Source organism: Cornus florida, unplaced genomic scaffold, assembly GCF_030987335.1.
Source record: "Cornus florida cultivar Cherokee Brave unplaced genomic scaffold, ASM3098733v1 CherokeeBrave_3.0.0_Hap2_Chr02, whole genome shotgun sequence".
Classification (NCBI taxonomy): Eukaryota; Viridiplantae; Streptophyta; class Magnoliopsida; order Cornales; family Cornaceae; genus Cornus; species Cornus florida.
This window is the reverse complement of record NW_026775572.1, coordinates 69,899,921-69,925,879: the sequence shown is the minus strand read 5'-3', so window position 1 is coordinate 69,925,879 and position 25,959 is coordinate 69,899,921. Positions and strand designations below refer to the sequence as shown.

The window sequence follows — 25,959 nt, the reverse complement described above, 5'->3', positions numbered from 1 at the left end:
CCAGTTCCAGTTCCGAATTTAGGAGCCGTGGGCATACAGTTCCGGTTCCGGTTTTGAATTTAGTAACCATGGTAACCGATAAGAACCAGAAACGTAATTATATATATATATATATATATATATATATATATATATATATATTATATTTAATTTTATAATAAAGAGTAAACTGTAAAGAGTCAAAGAGACTTAGACGCATGAAAAAAATAATAATAATAATAATAATAAAAAATAAAATAAAAAAACATAGTTCTTTTTTTCAGTTTATGTGGAAGTGCACTAATAGTCTAATTCTGTAATTCAGTATTTTATTTTAGTAATTTAGTATTTAGAATTTCAAACTATCAGTTTTTTATTCTGTTAAAGTGTTGTATTCTGTTAAAGTGTTGTATACAGAGAACATCCCATGTACCGAATCAAGTAATCAACTGATAGTCTGAATGTCTGATACTGAAATACTGATAGGAGGTACTAATGGATCTTGACTGTTGAGGCACTTTGAATCAAGAACCTAAGCTGTCATAATAACAATCACCAACTTTAAACGGACAAACTGAAGATTAAATGAAATATAAACTCCTCACAATCTCAGTCCTAGTCATTACTTGATTTCTATTCTCGGAGTTCTCCCTAATTTATTAACCAAAGCAATCATAGTTAACTATGGAGCATATATAATAAAATTGTCAATCTTTTGTGCTCAGAACAAAAATATCACACAACTTGAATTGTTTAGTATACCGTTACAGAAAGCACAATAGACTAATAGAGTTCACAGGAATCGAATATTTTAATAGCTAACTAATAGATTAGAGCATATATAACGACGGTGTGTGGGGATAGATCTGAGACAGTGTGTGGGGATAGATCTGAGACAGTGTGTGGGGATAGATCTGAGACAGTGTGTGGGGGTAGATCCGAGATGGTAAGAGGCGGCTTCAAAATTCAACCGCAGCAAACAGAGTCCTGCGACGATGTGTGGGTCTGAGAAGAGCTGTGAGAACCAGAGTGTGGGTATGAGAAGATGAGAGGCCGGAACCAATTATGGAAGACCGGAATCACGAAAGTAAATACTAAAAGTAAATAAATTCATCCCTCCCATACCATGATTTTTTATTAGAATAAATTACACGGACCCCCCCTCTATACATACATACATACATATAAAAATAAAAAAAATAAAAAATAAAAAAAAACTTAGGACTTGTTTGGTCCAATTTTTTTTGAAATAATTCTCATAAACCAGAAATTTGTTTTTAAATAATTACCCTCTGACAGGATATTTTTTTTAAAAAAAAAAATAAAAAAAAAATGACAACCAAATAAATTTATGTACATTTTTCTGATTTTTCAACATAAATCTGAACCAAATAGGTCCCTATCATTTCAGGCTCTCGATGATTTACAAACTCTAGAGGAGAAACCGAGTGCATCATTTAAACTCAAGCCTCACCCTTTTAGAGGTACCTCCAACGGTCATCCAGCTAAACTTGGACAAAACTCTCCCCTTATTGATTAAATGGCAATGGCCATGACCTCTTATAATTTCAAAATGCCGATATTATCCTTGTAATACAAATTTTATTTTAACTTTTTATTTAGAAATCTTAAGAAAACATGAAAATAAATAGTAGATCAACAAGTTCCAAACACCATTTATCAAAGTTTCTGACATGAAAGTAATTGTAAATTTTAAAATAATACATAATTAAAATAATACATAATTTTGACAAATTCAAAGAAATCAATGTAGTTTTCTCTAAGCACGAATCAATGCCTTAGATGCGAAATTCAAGAAAGATTGGTTGAAATTTTTAACTAAATTTTCTCTAATTTTGATTCTAAGACGCCAATTCGATACTTCCAAAAGTTGTGAGTCCCATTGGTTAAACATGAATAAATGCATTCTACAAATTTGCTTTCTAGGAAAGGATACTACAAATTCAGTACATTGTCCATGGCATAGCAAAAGAATTCACTTACAACAAATAAGCTCTTTCCTCTTATTTTATTTACCCTTTTCCCATTTCCGGTTTTTTCCCTTCAGTTTTTCTTATCAACCAAACAAAAGAAATTCAAAAGAACCACATCAACCATTGTGAGTACACTTGATCCGACAAACATAATCAAAAGTGAATTGGGTGAATTCAAAAGAACCACATGATCCATCTTATATTTTTATGCTCTGGATTCTTTTTCAGAAACACACATTTCCACCTGTTCATTGGATTTAATAGATTTGAACTAATAAAAGCATTAGTCAGTTGAATACTTGAATGCTTAGGTAAACATAATTACAATATGTTTCAAAATGAAAATATGCCAATCGTCACGGAGAAATAATAAAAATGGTGAAAATGTGTTCATGGAATTGATGCCTGGATATGTCACACATGAATTAAAAAAAAAAACAAAAAAGTTTAAGAAACTAAGATGCTAACTAATGTACAAGGCAAAGCCTTGATCATGTAAAATACACTATAGCTTTGCGAATCAATTTTCTGTGACCACTTTATTGTTCTTTATAATGATCATAATGGCCTTGGATTTGGCAAATGGAAGAGAAATCTCACTCTGTCGAATGTAATTGTTTTTTAGTTCACTGTCATCTTTCATTCTCCGCATGCAACCAATCAACCAGAGATAAGAGTCACTGTTAAGAGTTCAAAGCGGCAAGCAACGCTTAGTATTATGTGTCAAAGTTCGTTCTCACGTATGTTTGTGTGAGCCAGAGGTACGGGGGAAGAGCTTGTTAAGGCAAGCCTCAGCGTATGTGGCAACGTTGCCTTTCTGGTCAAGTCTTAACATTTAACTGGGATTCGGTCCAAAATAATCTAATTTTTACCCATGGACGGGTGACCTTTCCATTTGCCACAAAGGCAAGGAAAGAAGTGTATTTTCATCCCACTATTCTAATAAAGGTGTTATGAATGAGTTTCGGGGGAGGGGGTCGGGGAAGTGTTAGTAATGATGCGGTTAATGAATTCATTGACAGTAAATATTATACGTACCAATGTTACAAACATCATGACTCGACCGTGGCAAGGAAGGATTGGATTCCAAAAATAATGAAAAGAACACCACCAAAGAGTGCAACCTGCAAATAAATACAATTTGTCGTCACAGATATCTAACAACAAAAAAAAAAAGGAGGAAATAACCCATTATACAGTAATCAAACAGCAGATGCAAGTGCAGTTAGTTACTATTCTCTCGGATATCTGAGATGCCAAGCTCTTTCCTCCCATCACGGCAGCAGTGGTACAAATAGCTTGTCCTCTGAGAAAGGTAAAGAAAATGAATATTATTTAGTATAGAAATTCAACACCTGAATGATGTTTCAACACCTGGAAGAAAGCAGTATCATAACAAAGCTTGATATTGTTTGAAACGGGAGCGGAGCCAAAAATTATGATTTGGGGCGAACTAGTACTACGTAATTAAATTTTGAAAATTTTATAAATCAATCATAATATAATTTCGTTATAATATTAGTCTTAGTATATATATTGAGAAAAATATAATTCAAAAAATGAGAAAATTGCAACCTAAATAAACACAGATGAAAAAAAGTTATTTGGTAAGTCATGAATTTGAATTTATTTTTTTTGTTAGGTCATGAATTTGAAATTTTAGGGGGGCTCTCCCGCTGGCCCTGGTTTACACAGGAGGAAAGAGCAGAAACATTTATCCTGTCAAATTGTTGGGACGGTTTGAGGAATGGAATCTGCCAGTAAAGTAACAGTTAAGAAAATTCAACCCATTCAATTAGAAACTCTTGGATGACAAAAGATCCGCTAGTGTCCGATTTAATGCCATAGCTTGCATTAATTGACTGGGAAAAACAAGTCCCGTACAGGATGAGGCGCCAGCCTATATAGTATCCCCCATATGTGTTTTTGGGTGTATTTTCACGTGTAAAAGAGAGAGAGGTTACTTTCAGTGTGTTTGCTTTTCCTCGTAAAATATGATTATTTTGTCACATCAGAGAAAAGGATAATATCATTAAAAGTTGCAACAAACTAGACTTAGAACCCCAAAGCCATTGCACAATAAGAAGCGCTGGCATGAAATCTACATAGCAGGGATAGATTTAAAGCATTTGAGTCTAATAGCTAAAAATCATAAAAGCAAATAGATAGAACTTCTAAAAAATAGAATATTTCAAATAAAAAAGACCAAGAGGCAGCGGGCTCTAGACTTGCATGATTCCAACAAGAACAACAAAATAGATAGAACTTCAAAAAAATAAAAATACGTGAAATAAAAAGGACCAAGAGGCAGCAAGCTCTAAACTTACATGATTCCACCAAAAACAATAAAATAGATAGAACTTCTAAGAAAATAAAATATGTCAAATAAAAAAAACCAAGAGGCAACAGACTCTAAACTTACATGATTCCACCAAGAACAACACCAAACGGGTTCTCATCTGCAGCCAAACCGATGGTAGCAAGCTGAAATAGGTAGTTACATTCAGTATAAAATAGCAATGAACCAACATGATGGTAATGCGGAATGTACGCAGCTATTTGACAGTCCTGTTCGGATGCTAACCTGGCTCTTGTCTCCCCATTCACCAAAAAAGGTTATGGAAAATGCCTGCATGACAAGCATGTTTTATCTGATTAAGTAATTTCTAAGTGTGTATCAGCTGGATTTAAATAATTACATGAATTAGAACCTTCAAAAAGATGGGTGTGAAGAACTGATTAAGAAATGGCCGCCTCTGCTTTTTCGATTCATCATCATCCTGGAAGAACATATTAAGGTTGGAATTCTTAAATCACCAAACTTAATTATATCTTCTAAAAAGCAATATACATTCAACACTCGATTCTCATGACACAGGGAACCATAAATGAAAATAAATGACCGTTAGCCACCAAAACATGCTTTGCCTTCTAGGAAGCTGAAAAAAAGATTTGTACCATGCCAAACTTTTTCAAAGAAAACATTGTTGATATGATTCAGATAATATGGAAGGATTCAAGAAATAGAACATATAAACTGCATGTTGATTGAAATGTGTTTTTCCAGAAAATATGAATGAATTAATAAATATAGCACATAGTTTCATGTTATCATTAGTTTTTAACAAATTTTTTTTTTTTTTTTTGATAAATAAAAATTCATTAAAGGTGCTCAAAAGGGGAGCATTCCCAAAGAACAAAAGGCACCCAAGGCTACACTACAATTTCAAGCTATCTACGAAGTCCAAATGAATATCCATAGATATATAATTCCGCCCATTAACCCAAAAAAAGAGAGAAGACAGAATATTAAATTTGAGAGACCAAATAGGGTACTCCTCACCCTTGAAGGATCTCCTATTCCTCCAGCACCACAAACCCCACTAAATACAAAGGGGAGTGGCCCTCCAAGCATCTTTGACTCGGCTCTCCACTGTACACCCTTTCCAAGCCTCTAACATATCCACCGTGGACCCTAAAACAACCCAATCCACACCAAAAAACAACCAAGAACACAGACCAAACATCCCTTGCCACAGGGCAATGCAACAAAAGATGGTTCACTGATTCTCCCGAATTCTTGCACATGCGGAACCAATTCACCACTGTTTTACATCTCCTTCTGAGATTGTCGAGTGAGGATACTTCCAAGGGCAGCAGTCCAAGTGAAAAAGGCCACCTTCAGCGGGGCTTTAGTTTTCCACACAGCTTTCCAGGGAAAGATTATGCATGGAAACTTTGCAAGGCTTCTGTAGAACGACCTAACCTCAAACGCCCCTCTAGAGGTGCCTAACCAGACCATCTCATCCATACCCACACCCTCCACCACCTGCCTATAGATCAACCCCAAAAAATCAGTAACCTCCAAAATCTCCCAATCATTGAAATCTCTACGAAACTGCACATCCCAAGTTGCCCTCCCATTATCAAGCCGATAATGGTTGGCAACCACAGTATGCTTATTCACTGAGATCCTGAAAAGACGAGGAAACCTGCGAGCCAGAGCAAAGTCCCCACACCAATGGTACTTCCAAAAGCTAACATGACTTCCACTCCGAACTCTGAACCGGATCCGTTTAGAGAACTCATCCCATCCTTTCTAGATCAACTTCCAAGAGCCCATGCCCGTGGTGATCTCCTAGACATCCACCCTCCATAATCTTCCCCCTCCTTTCCTAATTGGGGTACAAGCTCTCTCCAAATTGACCAAGTGGTATTTGAACTCGTCTCCCATGCCTCCCCACAGAAAATTTCGTTGAATCTGGTCCAGTCTATGAACCACCATTATGGGCACCGGAAAAAGGGACATAAAATATGTAGGAAGATTCGAAAGGGTGCTTTTCATGAGGGACTGAGGGTAAGCTTTCCCCCTTTAGATAAGTATTGTTTCTTCCACCCTAAAAGCCTCCTCTGAAAGTGCTCAACAACCGGATCCCAAACCGAAACCCTCCTCGTCGTGGTTCCCAAAGGTAGCCCCAAGCAGGGGATCGGAAACGACCCAACACTACACCCCAATATACCTGCTAACTCATGGATATGCTCAACCTCCCCAACTTAAACTATCTCACTTTTCCCAATATTGATCTTCAGCCCGGAAGCAACTTGAAAACAAGCCAGGATGCACCTCAGAGGTTAATGTGGCTTATTCAGTGTTTCTAGTAGAATATTATGTGCAAGTTAGTAACAAAATACAACTGGATCAAAGAAGATCCTAAATACTAAATACCAAATACCTTCATGTATTACTAAAGGACTTTGTGGTCTGTTTCTTCAAAAATTGCAACTAGAAACCTTCCTAGAGAGTTTTAAGTGAGTTATCTCACGATTAAAAGTGTTTGTGTGTGTGTGTGTTTTTTTTTTTTTTTTTTGGCCAGTGAAATTAAAAGTGTTTTTCTGATAAGAAGTTAATATTTAAATGAGGAAAATGGTAAAGGAAAGAGAAGAACTTCTACAAATTAAAAGTCTAGACCTATTAAAAATTCCTAATGAAAAAGGAAAGGTTAAGTAAAAGAATACCAGGGAAGAAAAACAAGAGTGTTCATGAGACTCGAGCAAACAAAGTTTGTCTATTGTTAGTCCAAGAAATGAAGGTCACGATCTTCTGGCACAACAATGAACAAAATTTTCACAGAAGAATTCAGGGTGTTCAATTCTATTCTGGCTGAAAGTTTCACATCCCATTAGGCCAATCAAAGAATGAACAATGGATTACAACCTAGAGACATTAATATATACTAAACCCGTCTCCGTGTACATTGAATAGATCCACAAATATCATTGGCCCAATTTCTCCCACAAGGAATTAATAAAAAAATTATTTGCTTAACTTCCTAGAAAAACTAAAGAAAGTAAGGAGCTACGCATTTGAACATCCCCAAGTAGTCACACTATAGTGTTATATCAAAGTTTTGAAACAATTCCATTATGTTTTCGGTATCATATGATCATTTTTTATTAGCACTCATCTAACAAGGATATTCCAGGTTTCATACACGACCACATCTCTACCATATTTTTGAGAAAATATTTATGTTTACAGAATATAGTAATAACTTGCATCTTTAATTAATTCACAACACAAACTGAATTGGTTTAATATTCCAAATGACATCTAAAAACTTGCTTTTGGAGTTGATTACTTAAATTTAGTGTAACACTAAAAACGTAAAAAAATTAAAGCTTCCATTTCAGAACAAATTCCAGCAGATTTGAAGTGAAAATCAGCAGTCTACTTTTAGCTGCTGGGGATTAAATGCAAAATGAATGGATTTCACTATAGTGAAATTACTTGTTACCCGGACTCGCATAAGTGTGTCAGGTGCAGGTGTGTTTCTAAGTGTTGGACCTACTCGAATCTAAAGATTAGGATACAGGGAAATGCAACCAAAAGTTGGATACAAGTATGTAGATACATACTATGCATTAAATGTTAATTATATTGTAACGTTTAATGTTGTTTTATAACAATAAATGGAATGTTGTAAAAGAAGTGTTTCCATCTATCTCATAGATAGGAAAAAAAATGTCTGCTATTAAACTTTAGTTAATTCTTCTTCAATCATGCCATGTGAAGGATCGGGATGTCTAATTTGGATACGTGTGTCGGACACATATCATGTACCCATATCCATGTCATGTCGACACGAGTACATGCGGGAAAACAGGAGTCCATGTAACAGAGATTGACAATACGATAAACAATACTTGCCAAAAAAAAAAAAAAAGGATAAACAATAAGCCCAATGGACAAACTCATTGTTATTCTATCAACTAATGAATACAAACAGTCATTAGCGCCACAACAGAACTACAATTGTGAATTCGGCAAATAAAAATTCATTTATTTTTTCCCTAAATTCTTTAGTAAGCAAAATTCTTAAGTGATTAAGAATTGCATCTTTTCATATTTTTATATTATAAAGAATTGTTAAGTTATTTTAGCTACATTTTTTAGTTGGTTTAAGTGCATAGAATCATTTCCAAGTGTTAGTCTCTGTTATTTGAGGGTAGTGCAAGGAACAAAATGGGTAAAACTACAGACCTAGCCTTCGCATCATTCACACAGAGTAGCTTCTCTTTTCTTTTCTTTTTTTATTTCTTTTCTTTTCTTTTTCTTTTTCTGTTCTTTTTGGTGGTAAATAACTTCTCTTCTTTCCATAAACACTATCCTACAGCTAGGACATTCTTCCCATAAGCAGTATGCTATAGGTTAATGTTCCCTACATCAGAGATCCATTAAACTCAAACGAAATAATGAAATATTCAATCATAGATCTAATATAAAAGTGAAGGATTTTAAGCACCATTTCTGACAATGTGGTATACATGTACATAGCAAACAACTGTGAACCTTTGCCCAATTCAACTCAACTAAGCCTTAACCCAGGTAATTGAATAGATATATAGCCACAAATACAATAAGAACCAGGAAGCTTGTACTATCACTAATGCACTCTATAGGGATAAAAACTACAAATGCATCTTTTAGTAACCATAATAAAGAAATTTAAAAATGACTCAAGATCTAAACATGTAATTGCAAGTAAAGTTTCCTCTCAAAGTTTCTTGCAGACAATTATTATATAATGGTAAAAAAAGATGAATATATAATAATATTATAACATTACATGGTTGATACTCATGCAACAGCTGTAGAGTGGGAGAAGAGAGAGGTGGGGGAAGTGTGGACGGAGCAGATAAAGGCCCAGTGGGACCCCTTGTCCCGCTCAACTTCTTTTTAAGTTTGATTTTGTACGTATATTTTTCAAGAACATAATTTTTAATGTTGCCACCACAAATTTTTCATGAATTTCTTATTTTTTCCATGGTTATTGTCTTTACAACTCCAGGCCAATATTTATTGAAAACCTCAAGCCCCTTCCAATTAATAGTCATTCAAAACACAACACCATGATCAAAATAAAATATTAACTCCTAAATAACTTTTCTCACTGATGCTAGTGAAGTAGTAGGGATAATTTGCATTTGTTACTGTGCAATGTGCCTCCCAGATACGGTATATTCCTTAGCTCCATCACTATTGGGTGTTTGGAGTGAGAAAAGAGGGCAAAATAAAAAATCCTCGGGATCGAAGGAGAAAGTGGGTGGCGCAACAGTTCATGCAAGAGGCTGCAATAATGTTGCCTTACCTTGTTGCTCTCTTTGTTTGTTCCTGTATTAGCTTTCCAATCAGCATCCTGGTCATGCCAAAAAGGTAAAATCAAAAAGGATTCCAGGTCAATAAAAGGTAAAACATCAAGGGGTAAAACAGACAAACCAATTTCGCTTCAACTTCGGCAAATTCATCATCCTCCCTGTTGAGTGAAACAGAATTAGGCTCCAATACAAGCACATTACATGCTATTGAAAGATTAAGATGCAGAGAACTAATGTAATGTCTACGCAAAAGACAGTAAACGTAGGAATGAAGGCAAGAAATAAACCATTACCCGTCGTTATTAAATGCATCCCATAGAGACCATAGCCCAAATCCCAAAAACAACAAAGTAGTTATGTGATGAGTCCATTTACGAGAAATCTGCATAATTCACAACAGTAATGCATTTATAAAATAGGTTATAGTAAAACAAAACAGATAAGAATAAATCAAGGATGATAGCTCAATTCAAACAATTTTGAATATAGGATAATGTTAGGTAAATAAGACTTAGGTTGGAAAATCTAATGATAAAAGGAAGAGTCTGTAATTTTATTTTATTTTAGTTTTTAGTTAGATTTTTAAAAGTAAGTGTCAAATTAGTTATCTCTTGTCCAAGGGTAAAATCAAAAGTAAAGTTAGAACCGAGTTCAAAACGGTAATCTTTAAAGCCAAGGGTACAAAGGTAATTTGACATGAATATACACTCACCAAATTAGGGTTCATGCCCTCATCAATTAGGGTTTCGTTAATCCATGTTTTAATTTGAAAATCCTATTTGATACGCATCAAGTGTTTTTGGAAACTACTCCATTTGAAATTTTCTATGTATAAAGGGTATAGGGAACTTCGATCCATCAACAGATCAATTGAGGGGTACTGAACACATGTCGATCCATCGACCCATCCGGAAAGCAGTTTCCTTTTTGATTTAAAGCCCTAAAATCCTAATCCTTCTACCTCTCTATTTTTATAATAAATACTTAACTACTTCAGGAAACCTATATATACACAGAATACAATAGAGTATTATCTTGCGTTGCTATACAGAGTGCATACAGTTTTAATTTCTTGATCATCAATCATTCTGCATATAGATTGCTGAGTAATACATGTGTTGACAACAAATTCTCAACCTTCAGATATTGGGTGGATGACTAGTTTGGAGACCAAAGTGCTATTAAAGAAGCAGACTGTCTGAAGAGCCAAAGCTGTTGACAGAGTGGACTGTGCTTGAAGACTCAAAGTGTGAGTTTGGTGGATAAGTCTGTGTCAATGTAACTAACTGTTTTGGGGTTTTGAGAGTTGTACATCTCTTTCATATAGAGATTTTGATCTGACTGGACTAGGTATTGCAGTTTTTCTTTTTGGAGTTTCCAAATTAAAATCTTGGCGTCCATTGTGCATGCTTTCTATTGCTTTACTTTATCTATATGATTGGAATGTTCACGGCATGATGGATTGATAGATTATATATTGTTCTAATTTAAGTTAGATTAGTGCCAATTTGATTTTTTTTTTTTTTTTTTTTTTTTTTTTTGATAAGTAATAATCGATTAGAAAAGCATTCAAAAGGGGAACGCCGAACGCGTCCCTAATACAAAAAACAATTAGTGCCAATTTGATTAAAATTCAAAACCTATTAAAGTTAGCTGAAACAGTGACAAAACCTATTCACCTCCTCTCTAGATCTTGATCACAAACCTTGTGCTAACTCTCTATCAGAGCCTAGGGTTTCGCGATCGAATGTGCGTCAAACGTTAGAACCGGAACCCAAAGCTCTCATAGAGAGTTGCGCAAGGCCCACAGATCTAGAACGCCGCCCAGGGGCGGGGGCCGGGGGGGGCAGGGGGGGGGGGGCGGGGGGTGGGTGTTGTTTAACAGAACAATCTATAGTTATATCAATTCATCCAAGATAAGCTGTGCATGGAAACCATATATAAATAAATCAGTAAAGTAATATAAATGGACACCAGATTTTTACGCAGAAAATCACTCAATTGAATGTCACAGAAGTAACTACTTTCTCAATTTTATCATTAGTTGAATCACAAGCTATACAAGCTGGCAAGGACTAGGTTCAGACAAAATTGAACCATAATGAATTCGGATCAGTCCATAATAAACTAATGAGAGCGGTTCACGCAAAAATCCAAGTTGAATTATCATATGAAATAACAGACCTAGAAGGGGGTGAACAGGCCTCTTTTGCTGTTTTCTTCATCTTCTTCTTTTTTTTTGACAAGTAAAATTGTATTAGAAAGCGCTCAAAAGGGGAACGCGTCCCAGACGCTGACTACACCTTAGACTCAAGCGGCTCACCAATCAGTGCCTTTGAGTCTGGCTACCGTGTGCCTTGACTCCTGAGTCCTTAAAGTTCAGCTACTATTAATCAAATTATGAAAGAAAAAGTTCAGAATGGGACAATGCTTGAGATGACCGACCCAATTCATGACAACGGGGCAGCCCATCATTCTAGTGAAGAAAAAGGTACCGAAACCATAGCAGTCAACTCAATTAATCGTTCGATAAGTCTATTTTTACCGGTAGTAGTGGACAACTCACTAAACGGTGAAGAATCGTTTGATGGACTGATGTATTCTAATCATTCTTCTATGAAAATTTGTTGAACACTTGCTCAGCGATCGAAAAATACACAAACACTAATCCTCTCGTGAAGGATCAGATTGTGTGTATTTGAAACTAAGAAAAACACAGAAAGGACCTGATCTCGAAATTTGAGTTGAAAACCTGCTCTCTCTCTCTCTCTCTCGCGGTCTTGAAGCCTCAATCGGACAGATTGAAGAGTTTCACAGCAAGCATTGATAGCAGTAGAAGCAACAGAATTTGGTACTGAAACATGAAGTCTACAGTTTTTTTTGCATTGTTCGGATGCTCAGGATTGCTGGACTTTGTTGTTGGGCTTGTTTGGGGTTCAATGGGTTATGCCCAGGTCTTCCAGAGGCTTGGAGAGGTTGTATAGTGGGGGCCCAAGCTCATGACTTTTGGAGGGTTAAGCCTTTGTGCGTCTGGTGATGTCTTTGGCTTGAAAGAAATAGGAGATCCTTTGAAGGAAAAGAGAATCATATTGGGTGGTTGAAATTCTCAATTCTAAGTACCCTTTTTTGTTGGGTTCTAGGGAGAAATTGTAAATCCTTGGGAGGAACTTGTCGATTTTTTGGACTCTTTCAGGGTCTAATAGCCCTATTTGGCCTTGTGTAGCTTTTGAGGGATGCGTTCCCCTTTTAAAGGCTCTTAATACAATTCTTACTTATCAAAAAAACAGAAGTGTACAGTTTCTTTCAGACCAGATACTCCAAAGGATAGCAGTGTCCAAAAGATAACAGTGAAGGCAATCTGTAGGACTTTGATCTCAAAGAGGAGCCTTTAATAGAAGCAAACCAATTGACCATCTCCCAGAAGGTAGAAACCTCATGATGCACTGACCAACCACACACCTCACCAAACCATGATCACACCCCCTGAGCAAATTCACAGCTAAGAAAAAGGTGATCATAAGAGTCATCACCCTTAAAGCGATTATTGTGGCAACCTATGTGGGCAGGTGCAAGAGACACTAGGCGAGCTACCACGATAGGCGAGCTACAGGTTGCACAATCCCACATCGACTGACTAAGGTGAAGCTGACGTGCTTATATGTGCTAGATCCATCTCCAAGGGTAAAACCCAAGAACAAAACCATGCGGGCTCGGACCCAAAGCGGACAATATCATACCATGTGGTGGAGTGGGCTGTTACATAGCCTATTTTCACTAAACCCATCTTGTGATGAGTCCTGAAGTCTATAACCAATTAAGGTGTTTAAGAACCCAAACTGCTTGGGGCATGGATGCAAGCCACTCCTAGTGTCAAATGCAATATACCCATCACAATTAGTGATTAGTGAATGCATTTGATCTTAAATAAAATATTCAGCATACCAAAGGGAAATCTAAAGGCTACACTCAACACTGTCAAATTGGGTTCTGTTTACACTGGAGCAACGTGGGGTCCGGAAACTTGAGTGCCACTATTTTCATCTCCAGCATTTGCATGCAGCAGTTTTATGAACCTTTATGCCCTGTTTTATCATAAGGAGTATCTCAGACCACTTGAGTTTGTGTCAATCCCATCAACATTCAGGCAGAAAAGATCTTTCAGCCAACTTATATATTGCTCGGGATTGTGTATCATAATTATTAAAAGCACGTCTAGGTATTAATCCAGTCAGGAAAACTAAACCAAGTTGTTCCAGCACAGACAATCAGCTTTGCAAGGCAGTGATATGAATTCCAATTGAACTGTAATGAATACAGCACACTACTACAGGATTTAACTAGAGTTTTGGGATGCAACTAGTGGGTAGAATCTTACTTTATTCCTTTCTTCCTTCCTCTTTTAGTGGCCAGAATCTTCATCTTTAATTGACAGGATTTTACTGCATTTCATAACACAGCAGTGTCCCATTTATAAAGAGCAAAGTGTCAAGAAAAAATCAAGCTGTCTTCCATTCTTCCTAGCATACTAAAGGACAGTGACCTTAAGGAATGTAGAATAATTAAAGAAATAAATAAATAAAAGCACTAATTTTCAGCAGCATTGTAAATCAGCTCTCTTGCATCTTTATACCAACTAACATGTTCAACAAAAGTGAAGCATATTAAACATATATGTATTTTCTGATAAAAAATTAATATCATATAAAAACAGATGTGTAAAAGAGCCGCTAAGCGATCAGAATCAGGTCCTCTATAGGCATATAAGAGACCAATACTAAACAAATCTTACCAGATTTGGAGCAGCCCAGCCAACAAGAACAGAGAGAATAGTCATCACCTAGAAATCAGATAACATTTTGTGATTGTAAGGACTAAATATATTGGGGATGAGATCGACAGCCAAATAAACTTAAGTGGAAAAGTTGCAAAAAAGCTTACAATCAAAGCTGCCATGCAGCCTGACAAGACAAGTTTCCGAGGATGCCGCATTGCCAAGATCTAAAACCAAGCGCAACAAATTGTCGGATAAACTCATGGAATCAATTTTTCAAGTGATTATGCAAAGAGAATGATTTTGTTCATGGGACAAAATTGAAGGAAATACAAGAAAAGATCGGCAGCATAAGATAAAAACATTAGAGGACTTTTCTGCTGAAGCATGATTTTGATATCCCCATGAACTTAACCTATTGTCAAACAAATGAGTACAGTAGTAGACTTTTCCGCTCAAGCACCCTTAGTTTTTTTTTTTTTTTTAAAGTAAACAAACCCTTGAGATTTAAAAAGTAACACTACTGAGTTCGGCCACTTAGATATACATGGATGCTCTTACAACAAACATGAGACTATTAACTTTTGGCAATGGAAATGATAGGAGTATGTTTTAGTCCTCAAATTCTATTTATTTTTATATACATTTTCTAGCAACCAAGTGAAGCTTTAAAAGTGAGAGTGATTTTGAAAGCTGTCATATGGTTTTCTCTGCATGTTTTAACTTTGGACAATAGTTAGAAAAGGGATCAGATGAAATTAATTCCTTGTAATTTTTTTATAATTTTTTTCATTACAGATCTCCCAAAAATCTGTTTGATCAATTCAACTCTCAAGACCTTAATTACTTCTCAATATGCGTTCGAGAGAATGTGGCCTTTAGAAGAAATGTCCCTTACAACAAACTTGAGACTATCAACTTTTGGCAATGGAAATGATAGGAGTATGTTTTAGTCCTCAAATTCTATTTATTTTTATATAGATTTTCTAGCAACCAAGTGAAGCTTTAAAAGTGAGAGTGATTTTGAAAGCCGTGGTATGGTTTTCTCTGCATGTTTTAACTTTGGAGAATAGTTAGAAAAGGAATCAGATGAAATTAATTCCTTGTAATTTTTTTATAATTTTTTTCATTACAGATCTCCCAAAAATCTGTATAATCAATTCAACTCTCAATCCCTTCATCACTTCTCAATATGCGTTCAAGAAAATGTGGTCTTTAAAAGACATGTCTGAATCTAAATTTTGATCCAAATAGTTGATTATTAGTTCAAATATATATCTAGGGACATATGACATTTGAGTTTTCTTTAATCTACTACGTATGATTCATGCTTAAAAATATATGTTACTATATTGAAATTTTTAGCTCATTCAATTCAAGTTGTACAATGTCATCCATTTCAAAAAATTAAACCTCAAAGTTTTATACGAAAAAGAAAGTGAGTATCCAATTATGCGATACAGTTTAAAAGCCTTATTTCAAAGCTTTGATTGCATAGAATTCTCTATTTGAGTTTCTTAATCTACTGCCCATCCCAAATGATCAGTGAACCATTCTATAACAAAATGTAATCAGTGTTGTTGCCCTCAATTTTGAATGTCCAATGATTTCAAATTTGATTTATTTTTTAACCATTTTTAAAGCACTATCTTTTATAATTATGTGTATAAAGATCATAATTAGCATTCATTATTTTAGCTATTTGATATGACTATTAGATTTCTATTTCATGTTATATATTATGATTTTTGAATTCATTTATATGATCATCAAATTACTACGTTGGTTAGAAAGTTAATTTCCTATACTTTTGTAAAGGTTCAAATCATGTGCAATGCACATGTCTTTTACTCGCATATATACAAAGAAAAAGAACTATGGTTATTATGAGTTGATTTATGATACAGAGTCATGCTTCTTCTTCTTTTCATAGTTGGTACTCACACAGACATGTCTCTACTTAAACTTGAACCCCTAATCTCCCTTTGGGAGGTAAGAGGGTGATACCGCTAAACTACTGGCCCGTGGTTACAGAGACATGCTTTCATCCCATATCAATTTGTAATTTGCGTATCTTCTCAAGTTCTCCCTCAATGTTGAGTTGTTGTGTTACATTCAAGATGGAAGATAAAGTTGTAGTTTTTTGCCTAATATTTGTATATTGAAAAAAGAAAAACATAATAGAAGAAAAAATTAATTATATTATGTAAAAATAGATACATCTCTATATGCTTCTATATGTTTCTGAAAACTTTGAGGTCTTTATATAAAGTTTCAGGTTGAAAAGAATAGGGTTTTAAATGTTTAAATTCAATTTGAAAATTGCCGTCCACAGAGTTGGATCAATCCATATCAGGTTATATCAATGGAACCTAGTCTTGTCGATCGACGCCTCGATCGATCAAAGCCCCTACACTTAGCTTTTTCAATAAGAAACTTATGTGCATTCAAATTACCCTTTTGAAGATCAACACATTTATGCAATGTAACCTAACAATAATAGTGATGTGAATGCATATTTAGAAACCCTAGTTTGGTGAGTGAATGCATAGTAGGTGAAAATACCTTCCCTATGGTGGCCCATTAAATTTTTATTTATTTATATGAATATATGTATATAATTTTTACATAATGCCCCCCTAAAATTATTTTTTTCCTAAAATCTCTTTATTTCTTTCTTTCTTTTCCTTCTTACTCTACTTCTTCTACTTCAATTTTTTTTTTTTTTTTTTAATTCTCTCCAAATAAATTTGCAATCCCTTTCTTCAATCAAATCCTAATTATTTTGTTCTCTTTTTTTTTTTTACTTCTTCTTTGCTTTTCTTTTTTTTTTCCTTAAAATTTTCTTCTTCTTGCACTCATGTATATTGTCTTGCTTAGTTAGAAAAAAATAATAATGAAAAAAATAAGAAGAAGAAATATCATGCATGACTAATACATCCCCCCTCTTTTCTTTCTAGATTTTAAGGCATTGTTAGCAGTAAAAGTTTACTAATATTTGCTTAATGGATTTAATTTAATATATATAACTTTTAATTATTTTAGTTCTCCTTTTTATATATTTTTATCAAAGACAATTTGTGTAGACTAATATAGATAGTATCAAGTTTTTATTTATTTCTTAATTTTACAATTCCCAACATTCTTCTCAATTGTAAGGATTATCAAATTTTTATTCACTTTATTATTCACCTTTTTTTTTAATAAAAACCAGATTAATGTAGACTAATATATGTATATTATAAAGTATTGACTTATAATACACAGATATTTGAACAATATCCTTGTACAAATACATTTTAAAATAATGAAAATAAAAATTCAAATAATTAGGTTGTTAAATTTAAAAATAAAAGAAATCCAAAAATTAGACATAAAATCATGTTTAAAACACAAAACAAAAATATATAATTTAATGGTGAATGAATGAAAATCTCTTAGCCCCTTTCAAAAAATATGGATACTTTAGAAACATTTGTGGATTAAGAGACTCGTAGCAAGATCCAAACACAAACAAGTATCATATATTTAAAACCAAATAATAGTTCATGTTAAATCTAGGTAAAAATAGAAAAATATAATAAAAAATCACAATTCTACCTAATATAAGTAAAATTAGAAAGCTTTTATTGAAAATCTACAGTCAAATCTTCTTTCTTTCTTTTAAATTTGAAGAGTGATGTTGTGTAATGCGTTTAGAGGCTGTTTGGAGGTTGATAATCTCACATGGAAAATAGAAAATGACAAAAGTTGGAAGAATAACAAATTCAAATAGATGGATTGCTAAAATGGTGTTGTTGCGACCATCATGACCGAATTGGTCGCGATTCTCGCCACGCCATAATGGCATAATATCAGCCCAAATAGGTAGCGATCACAGTCGATTTCATTAAAACTTGGCAGAGTCGGTCAAGCCGCGTGAGTTTTAATTCCCTAGTATAGACAACGGAGGCAGATGTAGCCAAGTGGATCAAGGTAGAGATTGAAAATAAACTGTGTGGGGGTTCAATTCCCAATGGAAATGCCCAAAAAGGGGTTTTGTAAGCTTAGGGGGGAAAATAAGTTGTGCTATAGACCAAACTTACATACCAACTAAACTTTTTAAATTTAATTGGCTGGTGAAGTGAGATCCCATACCAACTGAACTTTTTAAATTTAATTGGCTGGTGAAATGAGATCCCAGGTGGGGTTCAATTGACATCTTGAATAGTATAATACTTTTGTAAACTATTGGGCTAACTAACTTGGAATTCTAGATCGAAATGACTAGTATTTAAAGCAAAAAATAAAAAAGAACTTTTTCCCAAAGGCATCCTTCCCAGCTAGCACTTTTGACCAACCATAACAAGGGCCATTTAGAAATATGTCCACCGTAACTATGCAGTCAAAGAATTCGTGCCTATAGCATGTAGTATGTGTGTATAGATATATATATATCTCCCAGTTATCTTCTAAATTTACTAACATTTTATTTCTCCAGTGTTTTAACATGTTCCCAAAATGCTTAATTGTAGGAAATTAACCAGAAGTTAGGAACAGACAAATCTAGCATGAAGAAGAAAGAAAAAAAAAGAGAGAGTGAGATTGTGGAATGCTCAAATTTTAGTGATGTAAAACGGAACCTTAATATTCTCCCCCGCCCACTTTATATATTGATACTTATTCTCCGAATAGCATTCTGAATCACATTTCTACAGATTAAAACGAACATTTTTCACAAATTCAGAACACTAACTTCAATACTACAACAAAATCACACCCAAGACGATCAACAAATACGACAACCACACGCATTGGATTACAATACAATCCATTCACTAACCGCTGCCGCAAAGAAGGTCTTGTCACCGATCTCGGACAGCACAGTCATGGCTAGGGACTTGGTGAAACCCTAATCACCACCCAAAAAAATAAAATAAAAATTAAAAATTAAATACTCCTGATTGATAATAATCAGCAGAAAAATCCAAAAAATAACACCATACTTGAAAGAGAAAGAAGAGAGTTGAGTAAAATTACTTGAACAACAGATAGACTCATCTTTGGTCAGAGAGAAGATAAGCCCTAAATTTCTGAAGAGATCCACAGGAGAGTAAAGTTTTACACAGATACGAATATACTATATGAATATCTATGTATCGCCAAAGTCCGGCCTCTGACCGCGACTTTATAACGAAATGCGAAGTGCAATCATCAAGAATGCGAACAAATAAAGTAAACTAAAATAATAATTATAAAAAGAGTAGTTTTACAGTGAGGTCGTTATTCATTAGGCTCTGTTTGCTAACCAGATTTATTTTTTATTTTTTTATTTTTTTATTTTTTTTCGGATGAGCCTGATAAGTTTGCTGCGACTTAAATAGTAATGAAATATTTTAGAACAAAAGTCCACTATATATATCAAAATTTAATTAAATTAGTTAATGATGACCATGGTCATTAAAATACAAGGAGCAATAAAGTATTTTTTATTATGCCAAACTTGTCAGTGACCTATTTAAAATAAGATGATTAAAATATAACTTGAAATAAAAATTCGTAATTCACACCAATTAGATAAAATTTTATATTTTTTTTTTTAACTTCATTTGACAAAATTAAATTATCATTTTTTATCATATAATATAATTTTATTTTATAGCACTTTGACCCTTTTTTTTTTTTACTATATTTTAATAGTGGTGACTTGATAATATAACTTGTGTACTACTACTATGCTTTGTAGATTTAAGGAAGTTAAGTATCAATATTTTTTTTTTATTAGTGATAAATAATTAATTGTTAGAGGAAAGGAGAAGTATGCAAAACTCAAAACATGAGAGCAACTCAACTTAAACCAACCAAACACAATACTTACAAATATCAATATTGTTTTAAGGGAATTTCGTGACAAATATGATAAAAAATAATAATATACAGAGAATTTGTATTGCAGTATTTGATTGGACAAGTGGGTGGAGGTTTTATTCTTTATCGATAAGTATGTGCTGAAAAAGAAAGATGCTTTGATACCTGTCACAGTTTTGTGATTGGCCTCAAACTGTGCTGGAAAACAAAAAAACAAAAAGATGCTTTTTTTTGTCCTAAGCAAACAAAGTTAAACTAATTATAATTATTTGATAAGATTCAAATGAAGTAATGAAATCAATATTGTCTTTACTCAAATTAAATAAAATTTAAATTTCTAAAAATTCATTTCTACCTTTAAAATTTCAAAGCTCACTGTCTAAAATTTAAATAGATAAAGAAAATGATCCAGTTAAGAAATTGAGGCCAGCCTAGACCAAAGTATACCAAGTTTTTTTTTTTTTTTTCAAAAGACAAATGTAGGGCTGCGAATTAATCGAATGAAACGAACTGAGCTTTACTTTCTCAGGCTTAACTAACCAGGCTTTACTTACTCGGGATTGATTAGTCAGAATTTCAACGGACTTGGCTCAATACGAGCTCGTCTTCCAAACTAAAAAATTAAAAGAAAAGCTTTGGATACATAGAGTCACAAACATCGCTGCATGATTAATTGATTACATATTTTTTCATCGATTTGAAGAAAATCATTTCATCAGCATTTGTGTGTTCAACGGTGATAATGATGCCACCAAAACTAAAATGGAATTCAGAGACATCATCAGGACAAGGGGGCCAAGGGAGAAAATTTTGAGAGATATAGATCTGTTGTTGGAGACCGTGTACAGCCAGCGCGAGAGTGGAAAGAGAAGTGTTGATGCGACATGTTGGGGCTGTACAAAACTAGGGTTTCCTTGTAAATGTAAGAACTTGTTTAACTAACTAATCCAACGGCTAATACCAAGAATGCAAAAGAATCCGATGTGTGCATACTATTTACAATTTATTATTTTTTTGTATAATAATAAAGCCAAAGGGGCCACTCACGTAAATCATGATTATCTTATTCATATACATACATATATATATATATATATATATATATATATATATAAAAAGCCAAAGGGGCCACACACGTAAATCATGATTATCTTATTCATATACATACATATATATATATAATAATAAAGCCAAAGGAGCCACTCACGTAAATCATGATTATCTTATTCATATACATACATATATGAATGTACATACATTTATGTATGTACATACATAAATCATGATAATCATATACATACATTTATGATTATCTTATTCATATGTATGTATATGAATAAGATAATAATGATTTATGTATATATATATATATATATATATATATATATGTATGTATATGAATAAGATAATCATGATTTACGTGAGTGGCCCCTTTGGCTTTATTATTATACAAAAAAAATAATAAATTGTAAATAGTATGCACACATATATATATATATGTACGCGCTTATATAAGTCGAGTCCAACATTACTCGGGTGTGGCTCGTTTATTAAACGAGTCCAAAAATTAGATTCATACTCGGTTCATTTGCTTAACGAACGAGCTCGAGTTGTTCATGAACAGCTTGATTCATTTGTAATCCTAGATAATTGTGATATATATATATATATATATATATATATATATATATATATATATTCTTGTTTAATTGGATTACCTTTTATTAAAAAAAAAAAAAAAAAAAACAACAACAACTCATAAGAAAAGTTAGAGTTTTAGAAAATTTATTTTATTTTTTATATCAATTAAAAATATTTTTTATATTAATAATTCTTGTCTAATTAGATTTTATTTTTTTTAAAAAAAGCATAATAAATAAATAATTTGTGTTAGAGTCTTTTTATATCAATTAATAAATATGTTTTATATTAATAATTCTTGTCTAATTAGATTTTCTTGAGAAAAATATGAAAAATCACTAGTGAGGAACAAATTTTACTAGTTATGCCAGATGGCAAACAGCAAGGATTTGTTGGTTTCATAATATAAAATGCAATTTCCAACTCTGCTTTTTATTAAAGAAAGGAGCATTTTCCTCTTCTTTTTGACTTTGTTGTCCCTTTTGAAATTTGATCTTTTTATTGCTTAGCTTAGATGTATAAAGATCAAATCACTCCATATTCATTCTCTTCCTTACTTTGAACCTCCTAAATTCCAAGTCCTAATTGATCAAACAGCTAAAGCAAAATTGTCCCTCCTTTTGGTGTGCCACTTCTACTTGTCTTATCTTTCCATTTCTTTCAAATTTTCATTTTTTTATTATTAAAAAACTTATAATAAATAGATAAATAAGTAATTTGTGTTAAAATTTGATATAAACTCTTTCAAAACCTCTTTTTATATCAATTAATAAATAAATTTTTATATTAATAATACTTGTCTAATTAAATTTCTTTTTCTTAAAAAAACTCATAATAAATAGATAAATAGGTAATTTGTGTTAAACTTTTATAAAAACTCTTTAAATATATCTTTGTCTGATGTGATGAAGTTTTATTGAAAATAAAATAAGTAATTTGTGATAGAGTTTTATACAAATTATTTTGTTTTCTTTAAATATGTCGTTATATAATTAGATTTCATTTTATTAAGAAATTCATAAGAAAAGCTAATTCGTGGTCGAGTTTTAGAAAAATTATTTTATTTTATATATCAATTAATAAATATATTTTATATTAATAATTCTTGTCTAATTAAATTTTCTTTTATTAAAAAATTCATAATAATAAATAGATAAATAGGTTAATTTGAATTTTATTAGGTAGATTTTAGAGTTTTATAGAGTTTTTTTTTTTTTAATAAAAACTCTTTCATATCAATTAATAAATATTTTTTATATGAATAAAAAAATACTGAAATACTGAAACTTTTTTGCATATTTAATAATAGTATAGATAAAAACTTTTTATATCAATTAATAAATATTTTTTTATATAAATAAATAAATACTGAAACTCTTTGGCAAAATTTCTGTATTTTACTCTGGAATTCTGAATTTTTATAATTCTCAATTTCTTTAACCTTTCCTCCTTCCTACGTACCTATATTTATAAGCTTCTTGGATTAATAGGATAATGGCATGCGTCATCTCATGATAATAACATAATTATAACTGGGCCGGATCCATTATATTATGATAATTATCCATAAAAAATAACTATTCTTTTTATATCAATTATTAAATATTTTATTCTAATTAAATTACTTTTTTATTAAAAAACTCATAATAAATAGATAAATAGGTAATTTGTATTAGAGTTTTATAGAAACTCTTTAAATATATTTTTGTCTAGTGTGATAAAGTTTAATTAAAAATAAAATAGGTAATTTGTATTAGAGTTTTATAGAAACTCTTTAAATATATATTTATCTAGTGTAAATATATCTTTATCTAGTGTGATAGAGTTTTATTGAAATTAATTTGTGATAGAATTTTATAGAAATTATTTTATTTTCTTTAAATATATCTTTGTCGTTTTAGATTTCATTTTATTAAGAAACTCATAATAAAAACTAATTTGTGGTAGAGTTTTAGAAAAATTATTTTATTTTATATATCAATTAATAAATATTTTTTATATTAATAATTCTTGTCAAATTAGATTTTTTTTATTAAAAAATTCATAATAATAAATAGATAAATTGGTTAATTTGAATTTTATTAGGTAGATTTTAGAGTTTTATAGAGTTTATATATATATATATATAAACTATTTTCATATCAATTAATAAATACTTTTTCATATAAATAAATAAATACGGAAACTCTTTGCACATTTAATAATAGTATATATAAAAATTCTTTTTATATCAATTAATAAATATTTTTTTTATATAAATAAATAAATATTGAAACTCTTTGACATAACTTTTGTATTTTACTCTGGAATTCTGGATTTCTAGAATTCACAATTTCTGTACCCCTTCCTCTTTTCTTCATGCCTCTATTTATAGGCTTTTTGAATTACTAAGATAATGACATAATCATAACTAGATCGAATAGTTTATTTTGTGATAATTATCCATAAAAAATAACTATTCTTTTTATATTAATTAATAAATATTTTATTGTGATTAATTTTATTAGATAATTTTTAGAGTTTTATATATGTTTTTTATATAAATAAATAAATACTGAAACACTAAACTCTTTGCACATTTAATAATTTTATTGTGATTGATTTTATTAGGTAATTTTTAGAATTTTATATAAATAAATAAATTCTGAAATACTGAAACACTAAAACTATTTGCACATTTAATAATAGTATAGATATAGATCTAAATAGAGATATAAAGGGTAGAATATACAACATGCCTAAGCCCAAGCAGATACAACAGGCCAACGCCCTTATAATGGCCGAAGCCATTTAAAAAAACACAAAGAGCCACATGAGCCCATCAAATGGTCCTTAGACAGTCAGGGTAGAAAACAATTGAGTGGGGCTTAACTGTATATGGATTCACTTTATTATGTTTCTTGGTTGATATCTTGTTTTAATTCACTCTTATTGCTTTTTTTTCTTTTTCTTTTTTCGATGGTTAAGCAAAAACACATCCATACCTCTACTGAGGCTCAAACACCTGAAATGGATTTTCTTATAGTTTAAGACACAATATTTGAAAATGTATTATATCCTCTAGTTTTTGGTAATTGCCACCATTACTCTTGGATGTGCTATTGGTTCAATTTTAATTTATTAATTAAATAAATTGAAAGAAAAGATTGGTTAATTTTGGTATTTTAACTTTTATTTCTATATACCAGATGCAGATTGTGCTTTAATGCAATGTAGATAATTTATGCAGTTGAAATTTGGGTGAATTGAATTTTGTTCTTGTATTTGTTATTCCAATATATGATAGTCTACTCTGATTGGTTTTTCTGTTCTACAATTTCAATTGTTTGTATTTGCTTTGATGCATAAGTGTGTTTATTGGTAAGCAATTTCTTATAAATTTGAAGTATGCATCAATTAAGTTGCTCGTTATACTATTAAGAGCTATACGAATTGTAAAGAGCAAGTTATATCATATATTATTAAAAACCTTGAAATGGATTTTCAGCATTGTTCTTATAATTTGGAGTTTAAGATTGATTGAAGGTCAACAAAGTACATAGCTTCAAATTTTAATTCATTTTCTTATCGTTGCATTTCTCAGCCATATTTACTTTCAAGAAAATATTTTGCTAATATCATTATTTATTTATTTATTTATTTTATATGGTGTCAACAAGAGTCCAACTAAATCACCAACACACTCTAATATTATAACAATTTTAAAATGGTTGTATTGTTTTCCAGAGTAGATTATTGAAGTCCAATTTGCATATTAGTTCTGCATTTCGTAATATAGAATTCATGTGTTGAATTGGATTTTATGGATCAGTCGAATTTTACTCAAATCCTAATTTCATTCCATCATTTAAAACGTAATATGGTCATAGGTATTGCACAGTTTTTCTCTCTTTGTACGGCAACCTAAACTCTACATATTTGCAGGTGCAAGTCTTGTCTCGATTGTTTTAACTTAAATTTTTATTTTCTTCTGTCCATTGTAAAATTGGTGTGATACAATGGAATACGAACATAAAATGAATATGAGATCTGTTTTGGTTCTATGGTTTGATAAATGATATGTAAAAAATA

General features: G+C 32.1%; 1 protein-coding gene across 4 annotated transcripts; it reads right to left on the bottom strand.

Annotated features, from left to right (window-relative positions):
• Positions 1-654: 654 nt before the first annotated feature.
• Positions 655-19,588, bottom strand: LOC132295285 (GDT1-like protein 4). 4 transcript variants are annotated; one of them, XR_009478424.1, is made up of 15 exons: positions 19,420-19,588; positions 19,223-19,291; positions 19,023-19,091; positions 14,568-14,627; positions 14,419-14,466; positions 9,923-10,011; positions 9,751-9,787; positions 9,623-9,670; positions 4,685-4,753; positions 4,558-4,602; positions 4,396-4,457; positions 3,207-3,279; positions 3,012-3,097; positions 902-994; positions 655-851 (listed from the first exon to the last, which is right to left on the bottom strand). XR_009478424.1 is itself a non-coding variant. In XM_059793482.1 (14 exons), exons 1-13 carry the CDS (start codon positions 19,438-19,440, stop codon positions 3,026-3,028), a joined length of 762 nt encoding a protein of 253 aa, XP_059649465.1. In that variant the 5' UTR covers positions 19,441-19,588; the 3' UTR covers positions 873-994; positions 3,012-3,025. The 4 variants fall into 4 exon arrangements, 3 of the variants coding, with proteins under 3 accessions (XP_059649465.1, XP_059649464.1, XP_059649467.1); XM_059793482.1 differs by lacking the exon at positions 655-851 and having other exon boundaries at positions 873-994; XM_059793481.1 differs by lacking the exons at positions 655-851; positions 902-994 and adding an exon at positions 2,246-2,653 and having other exon boundaries at positions 19,420-19,587.
• Positions 19,589-25,959: the final 6,371 nt, after the last annotated feature.

Coding starts and splice junctions, on each gene's coding strand:
- LOC132295285 (XM_059793482.1), bottom strand. CDS start 19,440: ATGAGTCTATCTGTTGTTCAA. Junction 19,092..19,222: donor AGACCTTCTTTGCGGCAGCG/GTTAGTGAATGG, acceptor TTTAATCTGTAG/AAATGTGATTCAGAATGCTA. Junction 4,754..9,622: donor CAAACAAAGAGAGCAACAAG/GTAAGGCAACAT, acceptor ATGTTCTTCCAG/GATGATGATGAATCGAAAAA.